At 37.3% G+C, this 15,837-nt stretch overlaps 1 protein-coding gene across 1 annotated transcript in view; it reads right to left on the reverse strand.

Moving 5' to 3' along the window:
* The window catches only part of LOC127215879 (myosin-IIIa-like), a gene marked incomplete at its 5' end in the record, with an annotated part of 72,261 nt that extends 56,814 nt beyond the window's left edge, over positions 1-15,447 (reverse strand). The window contains 5 exon segments of the mRNA XM_051176352.1: positions 110-263; positions 12,664-12,731; positions 12,734-12,796; positions 12,799-12,809; positions 15,237-15,447. Coding sequence (XP_051032309.1) covers positions 110-263; positions 12,664-12,731; positions 12,734-12,796; positions 12,799-12,809; positions 15,237-15,447 — 507 coding nt within the window.
* Positions 15,448-15,837: the final 390 nt, after the last annotated feature.

Here is a 15,837-nt window from a genome sequence, read left to right on the forward strand (position 1 = left end):
TGTGAGTTCTGTGACAGCTGTTTTATTCCAAATCATTTAAAACAAAAATCAGTGCAGCTTTCCTGGTGCCTTCACAAATATATACAGTCATTCCAGGTTTGAAACTCACCTATGAGAGTCTGGTCAGTGGCCTTGGGAAATCTACTTTCCTCATCAAGCAGGGACAATAAACCCATTGGCTTCTGTAGAAACATGTCTAAGAGGGGCCGGTTGTCTTCATATTCAATAACTCTAGCATCCACATCTTCATTTAGGTATTCATTCTATAATAGGTTATGAGTCAAACAGAAAAAAAATCACTTAAAATTGTGAATAATGTGTAGGTGGATAGTAATTACCCAGATTCCCACTTTACATATATTATAACAAATTGCTATCCGTGACATTGCCTTAAACAGAGTGTATCATTTTGTTTCTCTCTTTGAAGAACTACTAGCTTATTAAAATCAGCACTGATTGCTGTTCTCTCAGAATTACAGAGGACTACATTGTTGATGGAAAGTGGTATGACTGTGACCCAGGATTTGCATATGACTGAAGCAGATCTTAGGGTCATCCTTTTCCCATTGTCTCTCTCAAGAACACCCATATATGTTCAGTAATGGTTCCAGATACTGATAATGCTAGTGGGGTGGATAGCAGTAGGCAATGGGAACAATCTATAGGTTCAGAATCAAGGACACACAGGCCCATTTCTAGGCTCACACAATCCATTGGAATTTTATGACTCTCTAAGAACTTCCCTTGTCATTTATTAAAACAACTCACAACATAAAAATATATGGTACACTGATAATAATAGTTTATTTGCTAGTGTATCATAAGATGTGTGAAATAACCACATATAACCATGAGTCAAGGACAATGGTTGCAGAAGCATGATATGATGTTTTGAATATTCCCAGTCCAACATATATGTTTAAAATAAGATAGAACCTATGTCCCAAAGAAACAAAAACTCAGAAATAGTTCACCTAGCATTTAAAATGAAAACATTTTCTTGAAGTTTCACAGCTCTTATTTTTGAAGGTAACCTTGGGAGAAGTCTGTAAGACTAGAATTATTTTACTGTTAGACACATTATTCTGACAGCATATAATAGCTTAAATCACAGCTGCAAAGTTCAAAAAATTTGTATGTTTTATATAGAAAGTCTATGTAGAAAGTCTATGAGGTTATGGTCTCAACTGATGCAACTGTCATTTCTATTTGTTGGTGTCAAAGTCCATTCCATGCTTTTATGGCAGGTTATACAGTGCAGAGAAGAATAAGCTGAAAGACAATGGCTTCCTTCAAATATCTTTGTTATTATGGACTCCAGGTAAACCAAAGGAAAAAATACTACTACAGTTGCAATCAGGGCTTATAAAGCACTTATAGTAAAACAAGCACACCCAAAACTGCACACTGCATCTTATAAGAAAGGTTATGGCAAAATTCTCAACTATCTTTAAGCATATGTGGACACTTGAATTTTATCATCCTTAGCTCTTATTTCACTTAAAGAAGATGGTGAGAAGAACTATAAATGGCACTAAGCTGAAGTGTTGAGAATATGCACCCCTTGTTCTGCTCTCACTCTCTGAATTCCCTTCAGAAAGCTGGGAGAAGGGGAGGAAAGATTGTAGGAGCCAGAGGTCAGGAGGGATGGGAGGGAAACAGTGTCTTCTGGATATGACGGGATCACGGCACTCAAGAACACAGAGCATTTGTGTTTGTCTGCACAAAACTTGCACAAGATCAAACCAGTTAACCAGTTAATTTTAGCATGTGACAGGGAGAAGCTAATGAGTCCTCACCCCTAGCTGAAGAGCTATGAACAGTTGGTGACTTCTGATAGAGGACAAGTCAGTTTTCTTTAAAGGTGTGGCTCCTGGTAGATCAACCAAGTTCTGTACTCTCATATCTAGAGGTATATGGGCAGCATGAATTGGAGCTCATTGGTTATACATGAATGCACCAGACACAAAGCTTGGGAGGACTTAAGTGGAATCTTGCAGCAAGGACAAGAACAAAATACATAGTATGACATTCTCAAAGAAATCATAAAATTTTTAAAATGAAAATATGAAAACAAAAAAATGGAGGTTGAACATCATTTAACCACCTATTAACAAGTCAAGGGAAATCAGAAGATCTGAAGGTTCCTCAAGTTCTGTTTTTCATTACATTTTGAGTGTGAGTAGGGGCAAGGAAGCCCATATGAGGTGCATCTTGGAGGTCATAGCCCCTTGGAGCTGAAATAATTAATGCTAAAAACATCACCTCTTCCCATAGGGAGATCTAGACAATACCACCAAGCCCTCAGATTCACACAGCAGCTTGAGAGGATTGTGCCATATTCTGACAGAGACACAGACTTCCATGTGCTTTTAAGGCAGGTGTGAATTTAAGCATAGCGTCCACCACACAGATTAGGAACATGGTAAAGGTCATCTGTTTTCATTTTGGTCTCACCTCATCTGAGAGACCATTCCCCAGTCTCCATTAGCAAATTCCATTCACCAACTGGTCACTCTTTGTGCACCCTATCATACTTTGAACTATTTTTATAGTATTCCTAGTATTTGTGTTTATTATTTTTCCATGTCTCTCACTGTCAAGAAAACTCCAAGAAAACAGAAGCTTTTTGTTATTTACCTCTGTATCTAGAAAGATTCACATAGTAAACATTACATGTATGTGGACTCCTACACTAGCTCCATCTCATGCTCAGGCCCTAGCATCCAATGTGATTGCATTTAGAGATAAAGACTTCAAGGAAATACTTTGTAAATGAGGTCCCTAAGGGTGGACCTACCCAGTGTGACTGCTGTACTTCTAAGCAAAGTAAGAGACATCTTGATTCCCATGCACAGAAGAGGCTCTTGTGAGGATACATGGGCATGACAGACATCGTGATTCTGGAGAGAGGCTTGGGAGAAACAAACTCCAACAACACTTTCATCTCAGACCTCCAGCCTCTAGAACCATGAGACAATTAACTTTTATTGGTTAAACAAACTTCCTTATAGTCCAAAGCAATTTTATCACAGCAGGTCCAGCGAACTAGCACACCAAGCTTTCTGGATCCTTTTTTACCTGTAAGACCTATTTTGAAAAATCAGTTTTCCACAAGTGACAGCTCATGCTGTAGAAAAGAAGAGCACTCATACATTGCAGGTGGGAGTTCAAGCTTAATAGTGTGGTGGTTCCTCAGGAAGATGGGAATCGATCTACTTCAAGATCTAGCTATACAACTCTTGCGTATGTACCCAAAGGATGCTTCAGCCTATCACAGAGACACTTGCTCAACCATGTTCATTGCTGCTCTATTCATAGTAGTCAGAAATTGGAAATAATCTAGGTGTTCCTGGACAAAAAGAATGGATAAAGAAACTGTGGTATATTCATAAGGTGGAGTATTATTATTCAGCCACTAAAAAATGACATTATGCAATTTTCAGGCAAATAGGTGGAACTAGGAAAAATAATCATGAATGAGGTACCATAGACCCAGAAAAACAAATACGATATATATTTGTATATACATGTTTTTTAGCTGTTAAGTCAATGAATGATTACCAAGATATAATCCATAGAACTACAGATGGTAAATATAAAGTAAGGAACTAGAGGGAATAGTTAGAACTCATTAGGAAAAGAAGTAGAATAGATATTTATAGATATATGGGGAGGTAGAATAGGGGGATCAAGTGGGCATGGGAAGGAGAGAGAGGGTAAAGGGAAAGAATATGGAGAGAGACAGCTAAAACCACAGGTCAATGGAGAGGTATTACAGAAACCTAATATAGTAAAAACCTCCTAAAACTTATACATATATGAAGGTGATCCAAATGAAACAACCAAACATTAGGGAAAGAAAGAGACCTAACAAGACCCTCTAACTGAAAATAACCTCTATGTAACTCATTGAACATGAAGATGTTGAGCTGGTGTCTACATAGATCTTTTGCCCCATGTTCTAGTGTCTTTGTACAGGAAGGTATTCTGTATGCTGTCAAAAGAGAAATGTAAACACCAAGCCATCCACAAACCTTTTATCTACAATGGTGTAGTATCTGCAAGATATGTTAGGGCAATGGTGGCACAAGGCTTGTGGGAGTAACCGACCAATAACTGATTTGACTTAAGGCCCACTTCACAAGACAGACCATGCCTGATCCTGCTTGGGTCATTAGATAGCCCAGAGACATAGAACAAAGCCAAATAATACCAGTCAAAACAAGAAAGTATAGTGATAAAATGACTCCTAATGATATAAATGATTTCTAATATTATAAACATTTATAATATAAAACAAAGTCTTTCACACACCAGTATTCCAGCACATGTTTGTTGATAATATGTTGTAATTTCCCAGTCAGAAAACCCAACAAGTAGGCCCACAATGCCTTGACTATCATTGGCTGAAGCTGCCAGTGAATCACTCATAGGAGCATCCTTAAGAGCTGTTTAGAGAATGTCTGGGATGCTGACAGGAAATGAAGCTGGATGAAGCTTGTAGGGAGAGTAGACTGTAGCAGATTACCTGATGGGTCATGATGCCTGGTTTATGCAATGGTGAGGTGATATAGATATGAATACTTTGTTTTGGAATGGATTTTCATTTATTGATACAGTTTAAGGTCAATTCTGTGATGTGTATAATAGCTCATTTATAAATGTAATGTATAATGTAGTGCAGATTATAAATAATTACCTATGATAGTCAAAGCTTAGAGTTAAGTTAGTTAAGTTTATCAAGATACACAGAGATGTATTTGAGATAGATAGACATTCTTCAAACCTTTCAAAGACCTACAGAATTTGGCATTTAAAATGGTTTAGGGTTTTTCTTGACAGTGAGACATAAATACTCCTGGCAACACCACCTGCACCAGAAAGGAAGATGAACATTGGAAAAAGTTGTTATGGAGCTTACTTCAATATGGCAAGACCAGCCATTTAGACAAGATACTGCTCTTGTCTGGACTGTTTGACTTTATGCTGTATAAACTGAACAATCAGGACCCACAGAAAAGTGACTGCTGATTCAAGATGGACATTGCTACAGAGTTCCTGCTTCATGGGAGAGTCTGCCAGGACAGTCTGCAGGGCACAGAGAAAAGTGACTGACAGACTGCCAATAAAAGAAGAAGACAGTTTAATGTTTCCTGCTTTGCTGAAGAGTCTGCCAGACACAGTATGGCCTATGGGCTGAAAATGGAAGATTACAGAAGAACTTCAGGTGACTGACAAGGCAAGATGTCTCTGTCATTTCTAGAGTTTATATACTATCCTTCTGTGGTCTTTGAAGGAGTTGAAGACAGATAGTTATGGTTATAGTTTACCTTAGTTAGGATTAAAGATAAGTTACTTAGACTTTAGACACACAATGATGGAATATTTTCTTCAAATCTTGCTAAATGTTAATGGACTAAATATTGTTAACTGTGATTCTTATTTGATAACTGTTGTGTGATATATTTTGCTATGTTAAGGTTAAAACCCTTCTTTTTATTTAGACAGAAAAGAGGAGATGATGGGAGATGTTATTCTGTATATATGTTTCTCATACTGGTTAATGAATAAAGCACTGTTGGCCAATAGGAAAGGAAGATAGGAGGGACTAGGAGAGAAGGAGGAAAGAGGAAGGAGTAAGGAGGAGTCAGTCAGCATGGAGAGACTGGGGAGACCAGACACAGGCCCCATTCCCCGGTAAGATAAATATGGAAATATGTAGATTAACAGAAATGGGTTAATACTTAAGACAGAGCTAGCCAATAAGAAACTAGTACCTAGCCAACAGCATTATATCTGATACAGAGTCTTGGTGTGTTAATTGGGGCTAGCATGGCAGCGGGACCAGACCAGTAGGGGAGGAAAAACTGCACTCCTTACAGTGAGGCTTGAACCCAGATCTTGGTACATGAAAGAAAAACATTCTACCATCATTCCTAGGCCCTACCAGAAAACTGGCAGATCTCATGAACATTTAAATCAAGTTGCAGGTTAAAAACTCAATATATAAAAACCAGTAGCATTTCTATATAGCAACAATAAACTTTCCATGGCAGAAATATGCACAAAGAGCTTCAAAGGAGTTAAAATACATGGGAATAAACCTACAGAAGAAGGTGGAAGACTTCTGCAATGAAACCTTTAAGACACTGAAAAATAGGCAGAAGAGTGACATTAGACAAAGAAAACCCTCCAGTGTTTAAATCTGAGCAAAATCAATAATGTGGAAATGGCAGCATTGCCAAAAGCAATCTAGAGATTCTACGAAATACCCATAAAAATTCCAGTGACATTATTCACAGAACAAAAAAAATATTAAAAAAAAATTCATATGAAAACACAAAAGATAGTTAAAGCAATCCCAATCAGGAAAAATAAAAATAAAACAGACAAACAAAAACCCAAAACCCTACTGCTGGAAATAAAATACTTGACTTTAAATTATTCAATGCCATACTGACAGGAACAGCACAGCACTGACACAAAATGGACATAGACATCTACAGAAAATAGACCCAGAAAGAAGCACACACAGCTATGTCCTCTTATCTTCTGGGAAAGGTTTCAAATTACACACTGAAATACAGTGACTCATCCAATTTCCGATGCTATTACAAAGTGGATTTGCAGCTACAGAAGACTGAAATTAGATTCATATCTCTCATCCAGTGCAAAGAATCAATTCAAAATGGATCAAAAGCCTTAATTTAAAACTTGGAATGTTGAAACTGCTTGAGTAAATCATAAAGAAAATAGTGCAACATGCAGGATTTGGCAAAATGTCCTGAAAAGGACTCTAATAGCTCAGGAAATAACTCAGGAACTGATAAATGAGAGTGCATGAAATTAAGAGGAGACTTTACAACGAGGTATGTGCAGAGCAAGTAGATCAGCCAATAGAAGCTTTGCCAGCGTTAGTTCAGACTCAAAGTTAATATCCAAGTTATAGCAAAAAGTTACACTTCCAAAGCTCGAACTGCCAATCAATAAATGGACTGACAAACTGGAGAGTTTTCAATACAAGAAACACAAATGGCCAATCAGCATTTTAAAAAGTGTTTCATATTCACAGCCATTATGGAAATGAAAATTAAAAACTACATTGGAGATTCTATTTGACCCTAGTCAAAATGGCTATCATCAGAAAAAAGAGAAGAAGGAAGAGGAAGGAGGAGAAAAGAAGAAGAAGAAGAGGAGGAGGAGGAGAAGGAGTAGAAGAAGAAGAAAGAGGAAGAGGAAGAAGAAGAGGAAGAGGAAGAAGAAAAGACAGCAAATTCTGTCCAGGATGTGGGGAAAGAGGAACCCATAGTTGCTGTTGTTGGGAGTGTAAACTGTTCAGCCAGACTTTGGAAATCAGTATGGAGGTTCCTCAAAAAGGAAAAGCAGATCTGTTGTATCACCCTGTATCAGTCACAGAGAGGCTTGTACATCCATGTTTACTGTTGTACTATTCACAATAGCAATGGAACAGAACCAGTCTAGATACTCATCGATGCATGATGGATAAAATGATGGTTCACATACACAGTAGAATTTTATGTAGCCATAAAGAAAAACAAAATCATGAAATTTAAAGGAAATCAGATAGATCTGGAAACATTATGTTAAGTAAAATAAGCCCAACTCAGAGACAAATGATAAGTGTTTTCTCTCACAAGTGATTTCTTATGTTCACTTTTTTTTGGTTGGGGGTGGGGTTCAAGGCAGGGTTTCTCTGTGTAGCCCTGGCTGTCCTAGAATTCACTCCCATAGATCAGGCCGGACTTGAACTCAGAAATTTATCTGCCTCTGCCTTCCAGGTACTGGGATAAAAGATGTGAGCCACCACCACCTATCTCTTCTAAAGTTTTTAATGAAGATAATTACAATGAAATGTATAATTAGAATTGGTCCTAAAATTGCTGTGATTTTGTTTTTAATTAACATACAAAGCAAATGAGCTTTATGGCCTACAGAGTGAGTCTCAGGACAGCCAAGGCTACATAGAGAAACCCAGTCTTGAAAACCAAAACCAAACCAAAACAAAAGACAAAATAAAATATCCAAAAACTTTAGAAGCTTAAAATGATCAAAAATAAGTACTAAGACTCCCCCATACAACATTGAGGATGTTGGTTTAGTTTTGTCCAGGGAAGGATGTGACTATGTGAGTGATACAGATTCTGAGATGAAGGATGGTCCTCCAGCCTTTCCCCCTGAGCCTGGGATGCTGGGTGTGAGCCTGAGGGAGGGAATGGGACTCCCATCAGGAGCTGCTCAGGGCTTCAGAGAATGATTTAGTTAGATATATGCTTTTACACTCACTGGGTAAAAAGTTTAATGTTTATTTGGATGTGGTCTCAAACAATCACCAAGCCTTGTTGGAGTATTTAAAAACAAGATTTATCAGAGGCCTCTAAATGCATTTGACTGTCTTAATAATTAAAAGAAATGCCTATCTGGGAATGATGGTGCACACTTTTAACCCCAGCACTTGAGAGGCAGAGGCAGAGGCAGAGGCAGAGGCAGAGGCAGACACATATCTCTGTGAGTTAAAGGGCAGCTTGGTCTACAGCATAAGTTCCAGGACAGCTAGAGCTCACAGAGAAACCCTGTCTTAAAAACAAAACAAAACAAAACAACCCAAATGAACCAATCAATCAAACAAAAGCCTATACAATGATTTTTATAGTTATGAAGCTAAAATAAGAAAAAGATTATCATCAGTATGCACACAGTTTAACAGGAAGAAATTAGGACATATAAAATAAGTCACTCCTCTGCAAAACAACTTGTAGTCTTTATAAAAGGTTTGTTTTGAATTACACAGTTTTTAATATCACATGACTAATTTCTTTTACTTTATAATATTTAAAACTTTGTAATGTAGGCATTATATATTGAGTGCATTTTTATTTAAGTGACACAAATTATGTATAGAAGCCTACATTAGAAATGTGCAACACTCCAGGCCTTGAACAGTTGGAGACAAAGTTATCTATATTTCTTTTCGCAGGAGCAGCCAGAACAGTAATTTTTAATTTATTGTTTCATTATATACTTTTGTTTCTTGCTTATAAAACAACTCAACTTTCAGCTTTCACCCACAAGAGCTTATTAAACAATATATGTAATGGCCTGTGTGTAGAAATAAATATGAACACATCATGTTGAAAGACAACTTTAGTCCAGTTAGTGGCTAGTCAGAGGTGTTACTTGAATGCATGAAGAAAGATTATCCAAAGGATTATGAAGTATACATGGATACAGAGTGAGTTTTTAGTGTTCTAAAGCAATGCTTTACTAGCACCAGGCACCTGTACTGAGTGTCCAGTGGTTCTTAGGAACAGTGGCATTTGTTCTGATTTAAAATGTGGTTGGTGTGTTTTAATCTCAATTTGAAATGTAAATGAGTAGGGAGGCCTCATTCATTGTGTGTATATTCTGTACCATACTGAGCACACAACAGTATAAAGTTAAGTCAGAGGACAAAACCTACTACAGTGTCAGCATGAAGAACCTTTGACAATGGACACACATTTCTAACATGGCAAATATGATGACACACTACTCGGACTTTCTAACACCTTTTGATTCTTGTTGAGTTCTTTTCTCACATGGAAGGAAACAAAAAACACACACACACACACACACACACACACACACACACACACACACACACACACACACACCTTGGCTATTTCCTGGGGAAATTCAGATTGAGGGCTCTTTAGGACAGTGCCTTCTCATTGGAAATCAGATAATGTCTTTGCTGCCATAGGCTCTATCAACCAAGAACCTTTGGAAAATGAAAGAGTCAACAGTGTGTTTATTACAAAAAATGTAACAGGGGGAAAGGGAAGGGTGAGTGTTACATCTGTAGGACTAATAAAATTGAGAAGACCATTCACTTTCACTGGGGCTCATTCGGAAGACTTCAGCAACACATTTTAAAAACAGTACTCTCCTAGGCTGATCATCCTCCCATTTTCAGGAAGGGATCTAGGTGACTATGGAACTGTTTCACATTATTGTTTTTACATACATACATACATACGTAAGTACATACGTGTGTACGTACATATGTACGTACATGAAATCTATTCAGAGCTTGGGAAGTATAAAAAGTTCTAAATATTGCAAAATGCCATATGTGGAGAATCATCCAGGACAAAGTAGAAAAACAGTATTACCAAATAATACCTAGATGATATGCGGAAAGAAAGGGATGCATTATGGATGCTCTGGATGGATTGTTAAGAGCTGCTTGATATTTAATCAATGTCCACAGAAAAGTAGGTTATGAAGAGAAAGCAGTATGGCTGCCAGGGTGACAGGGCATGTTCTGAAAGCAAGACAAGTAGGTCATTAGCTGGATGCCAACTTTCCAAAATGGTAACAGTTTATTTGACAAGCTAGTTTGCATACCATTGTAAATACACCTCTAAACATGTTTTATTGTTATGGTGTGAGAATGTCTACAAACTGGTGTGTTGAAGCTTAGTCTCTAATTAGATGTGCTGAATTTGGGGGGGGGGTAATGGAAACTCTATGGAATCAGCCCTTGTTGGAGACAGTGGGTCCTAAGGGTATTCTTCTGAAGGTTTTAGCAAGGCTCTAGTCTCTTCTGTTTTCTGTTAGGGCATAATGTAAGACACTACTCTGCTCCATAATTTGCTCTTGGGTATTTTGTTAATAGAGATAAAAATGTAACTAATATACTGTAGTCTATTGATTTTATTTTATAACAAAGGGCATGGAGAAATGACACTCAAAATAGCCTTTTAAACCAAATTACCTTTAGTGTTCTATAAAACACTGCAACAAAATTAAAATTGAGCTCAATCAACTGAAAAACACTTTCATAGCAAACTATTGTTTAGAGTCCATTGTCATAGAACAATTGATGAATTTTTGGGGCTTAAGTAAGAAAAGTGCTTTACTTGTGAAGATGCTATCCTAGGCACTGAGGGGGTATAATTTGGAGGTATTTCTTTTAACCACCTCAAAGATAATTAAAAATTTCTATAGGATAGTTTTCTTTAACAAGCCCAAAGACAAAAGAAAAATATTAGGATCATGGGTGAAATAAATGTTTACTAATCCAAGTGGTCTACAAACATCAACAATTTGTAAGATGTAAATATCAGTAACTGCTGATATATATCCACATGTGTCTAAGGTTAGTTAAAGGGAACAATGACAGAGGTCAGACAGTACAAGCCATTAATTTATCAGATGCATAAGGATGAACAGTCCCTAAACAGTAAAGTCCATAGACAAACAAGTTTTACTTATTTCAATCTTTGATGGAGTCTGTATTGAGAAACTAGAGCAAAATGACACTAATTTAATTAATATGTATTAAAAACTTGTTAATGTCAGCCTCTGAAAGCACTAAAATAATTATGAGATGATCTTGGACATAGAAGTGTATGGCCTGGTTAAAAAAGTCATGTCAAGAGTAAGGCTAAAGCCATTTCAGTGTGGAGGGGGATGTTGATACAGATGAGTGCATTAAGAATATTAAGGTGGGTGGGGAGGAAATACAATGGAAGGCAGATGGGATATGCCTTCGCAGTGAGGGGTGACAGACTGAAGGTCTTGGCCACAGAGATAAGCAGAGTGTAGAAAGGCTTTTAAGGCTTCTATTCCCTCTTAATTATAAGGGTGATTTAATGGGTGTACTTGGGCACTGGGAAGATACCAATGGAGAGAAGTGGGGGAGGGGGACCAGGAGAGGGTTAGTAAGCCCAAGACAGTGAATATCCATCAGAAGCTAACTGGGTATAGTGGAGGTAAAACTAAACAATTGAAGATAGTGTCTTAAATTTGTGTCCTTTTCTTGACCAAGAAGTCTCAAGATGGACAAGTTTTCTTTTTCTGACCACTGTTTTCAGACTGCAGTTTTGAAATGAAGTCTGAATAAGTACCAAACCTTTTAAATAAAAAGCCCATGCCCCTCCAATTTACATAATTTAAATTAAAACATCAGTTCTAATCAGTAAACACAAAGCAAGGTGACAGAATTTAAAGGTGACAAATGACATGAGGACTGATAGTAGTAAGTATGGCTCTTTCAGGCTTAATGAAGTAGTTTAAATAGTCTTAATATGAAAGTATGCCGAATGAAATTCAAGGAAGTCCCTGCTTTCTCTAAAGGGAAATGTTGTTGGAGCTGAACCATAAATTATACACTGCACCTGACAAAATGACAGCTTCTTGCTATTTGCATCAAACCCATTATCTAGGAATCTGTTGCCTGGATACTAGGAGTTGAAGTTTAATGCACTGTAGATGGAATATTAAAATTTCAAACAGAGTTCCAGCAATGCAGTCTAAGAAAATATATACTCGTAAACAGAAAGAAAATTTCTTTGTGGCTCAAAGTGGCGCTAAGTTTTTAAAGAAAAGTGAACTTGTTTTGGATGAAGGATTTAGGAATACCTGTCCAGTCACACTAAATTTACACACTGTTTTTTGTTTGTTTTCACTTTTACTATAGACACAGAGAAAAATAAATATTTTCCTCGTCTTTGAATGTTATGACATAAGAACTGTGATGGTCTGGAGACTTGTTATCCTAAGTGTAATTATGTACACTCACACACACACACACACACACACACACACACACACACACACACACACCTTTTAGGAGCCCAGCGTTCTTGTAACCACCTGCTCCCATGCAAACACATGCTGATTGAAATAATACTGGATCTGTTCATTTGCAATGTTAATGCAAGCTGCTCAAAGGAATTCCTTTTGAAATTTTCTGCAAAGCCGAATATATCAAGAATGCCAATAGTTACTCTTCATCCCCACTGGAAGAATTAAAGATGTTTGTTGAGTTAGTGTTCATTTCCTTAGGAGGTAATGCAAGATAGAACATCTTGGAATTCCCTTTGGTGATTGAGTTAATTGAACAAGTCTCTCCACAGAAAACAAAGATAACGGTGGTAAAATTAATTTTAATAAGTGCATGGAATGGTATTTTCCTTACTAAAGAGCCCACTCCCATGTTCTTATACACCTAAACAGAAGTCCATCCATGGGGTGTAAGTATTTATTGCCCAGCCCTATGTTGAGTCAAACACCATAGAACAACCTGGCTCATATGCAGACTATTGCAAACATACAGACAATCAGAACTTTACCAGTGACCTAAAAAATTCTCATAAAAGTTAAAATATCTTACTACAAATGTCCCTAATTATTTTCAAACAACTTTTTTTTTTTTACTTACTTGCTTATTCAAGATTGGGGCAGAAATACAGATCAAATGACAACCTATAAAAAGACACAAATATGTGGGGATTCATCTTATAGTTAAATACTTTAAGCCAGTAATGGTGGCACACACCTGTATGTATGCACTTAGGAGGCTGAGGCAGAAGACTTGACAGTTCAAGTCTTGGATGCATAGTAAATATCCTGTTTCAGAAAACCAAATGAAGACCAACCCAAAGGGAGGAAAACAAATGAACCCCAAAATACAATTAAATATTATTTTACACACAAATTATCTCAGATGCACATTTCTTTTTTGCTATTACATGTTGCTAGGCTCTGTTCACCAAAATTAGATATTTGGTTAAAATTTTTGCTTTTCTCGTACATAGATACACTAGGGTAATTTTTATGTACTTTACAATGAAACTGCCAAAGCTTCCCTTTTGGGTCTACCCGTGGGTTAGTGTAGGGGGATGCTAGGTATTACGTGCTAAGATGGAATTGGCAGTCAGAATCTGCTTGTGTTCCCACAGTTGCAGAAAGTTACTGACAACATGTGACTTCCAAAACTTTAGCCCCCCCTGGATTATAGATGTCATGCATAACCCCCAAACACTGAAGAGGCTGTGGTAGGAGAATCTTGAATTCTAGGCCTGCCTGGGTACACAGTGAGACTGTTTCCAAACAAGGAATCTTAGTTGCTGTCTTAATGGGGAACTAAACTAAACTATCACAGCAGGTCTTGGCTCAGTTTTTTTTTTTAAACTAGCCACAATTAAAATAACTCCAAGTCTTTGGCTAGTTATGGCTCATTGGCTCATAAAAGAACAATTATTTAGCAGACATACTACAATGGGATTTTTAGCACATCACCTTTCTGGATACTGTTTAGTACTAAACATGCAGACAAAAGCTAACAAGAAGTGAGGCCAGTGGCTCTAATTATCTTGTTTACATTTGTGGAATATACAAATGTCTAAACATTCCTGAATGTTTCCAGTTTCTACAAGATTCTTAACATCTTAGAGATGGCCACTAATGAGCAAAAAGCTGTCTTGATATTTAGTCATTCTGGGCAAACTGCATTAAAGATTTAGAGACTCAGCTCATTAGGGACTGAGGAGATCCAGGAACAAATGTGTGAGATCCAGGGAGTTAAGATCCAGGGAGCAACAGTGGGTACAAACAAAAGGAGCTTTAATATGAGCACAGGATGGGCTTTGGCAGGAAATAATGCTGAAGAACTGAGTATGTGAAGCATGTGTAAGATGATCTTTTATAGTTCAGTAAGTAGCTGCAAATGAAGATAAGGTCATCTTAATGTAGACGGCCATCTTGTTTTTTCACGTGTAACATTTCTAAAAATTCCTATGACCCAGGGCAGAAAAACCTTCAGGAGAGACTGTGAGGACTTTCGCCTCTGCAACGAATCAATGGCAGCTGTGATGTCCTTTCTTTCTAATATGAGCTTCCAGGAGAACCACAGACACAAGGTGTTTGGGTGCTTATATAGGTTCCATTAACCAATACCTGTCATGTTCTTGTGCTTTTCAGAATCAAACTTCATTGGAAGTCTTAACACCCTATTCCTGCAAGGCTGCAGTGAGGTTAAATGAAGAGAAAGTTTTGCTTTCAGTCATAGTTTAATTTAAGCCCACAAAACAAAATTTAAAAAAAAAACCAGCTGGACTGACATTTTATACAAGTGTAAAATGGTACACACTTCATGGTACACAGTCTAATTAAGAGAACATTTGAATTGATAACATGGATGCCAGGCTTAAAATCACTTTCTAACATGTTTATTAACATTGCTACAGTTTTGTTATAGTAATCAAGATATTTCATAGTTACATGGAATGATAATGCGATGGTGTGACTAGGAGATGAAGCATAACCATAGGAATACAACGTTATAATTAAATTAAACCAATCAGAAACTTATTCAAAGGGACTTACAAATCCAGAACAGACACACAAGCCACTATTTGCAGAAAATAGTCATATAAAACATTTACCTTGGTGATGTGTCATGTTTCAGCAAACTGTTAATACAATTGACTATCCAGCTAAAGAGGCGTCCATATAAAGTTTTAGACATAGCATCTCGGACATCAGTAGCTTTTTCTACCGTGTTGGGTCGGATAATTGTTTCTCCTCTAGTGACCCACACAGTGCAGGTAAGAGCTTCTTGTAGCTCATCTGCTTGAATGCAAAGCAAAGATGCTGCTGCAAAACCAATAGATTATCTGTAGAAAACAATGAACATGACTAATTTCCAGAAAACAGAAATGTCTAAATTCACTGGAGCACCTGGCATTCCATAAATATGTGACTGTCTCACAGGTGTCCAAAGAAGCTACCATTCAGCATTAGTCTCCCTGCCTCTTCCTGATTACATTTCTTCTTGCCTCCACTAACCAAACTGGACTGCTGTGCATTGGTCCAACACAACATAAAACTAACTGCATAGATGTGGTGTAGTTCTTACCATGAAGTCAACACTGATTTCCACCAAATTAGAGCTAACTTTTCACTTTGGAAAACACAATGAATAAGTTTAGTAGAATTTTTGATATGATTATTATGTAATTATTTCCAAATGCAAGAATGGTTTTA

The sequence above is a fragment of the Phodopus roborovskii genome, unplaced genomic scaffold, assembly GCF_943737965.1.
Source record: "Phodopus roborovskii unplaced genomic scaffold, PHOROB, whole genome shotgun sequence".
Lineage (NCBI taxonomy): Eukaryota > Metazoa > Chordata > Mammalia > Rodentia > Cricetidae > Phodopus > Phodopus roborovskii.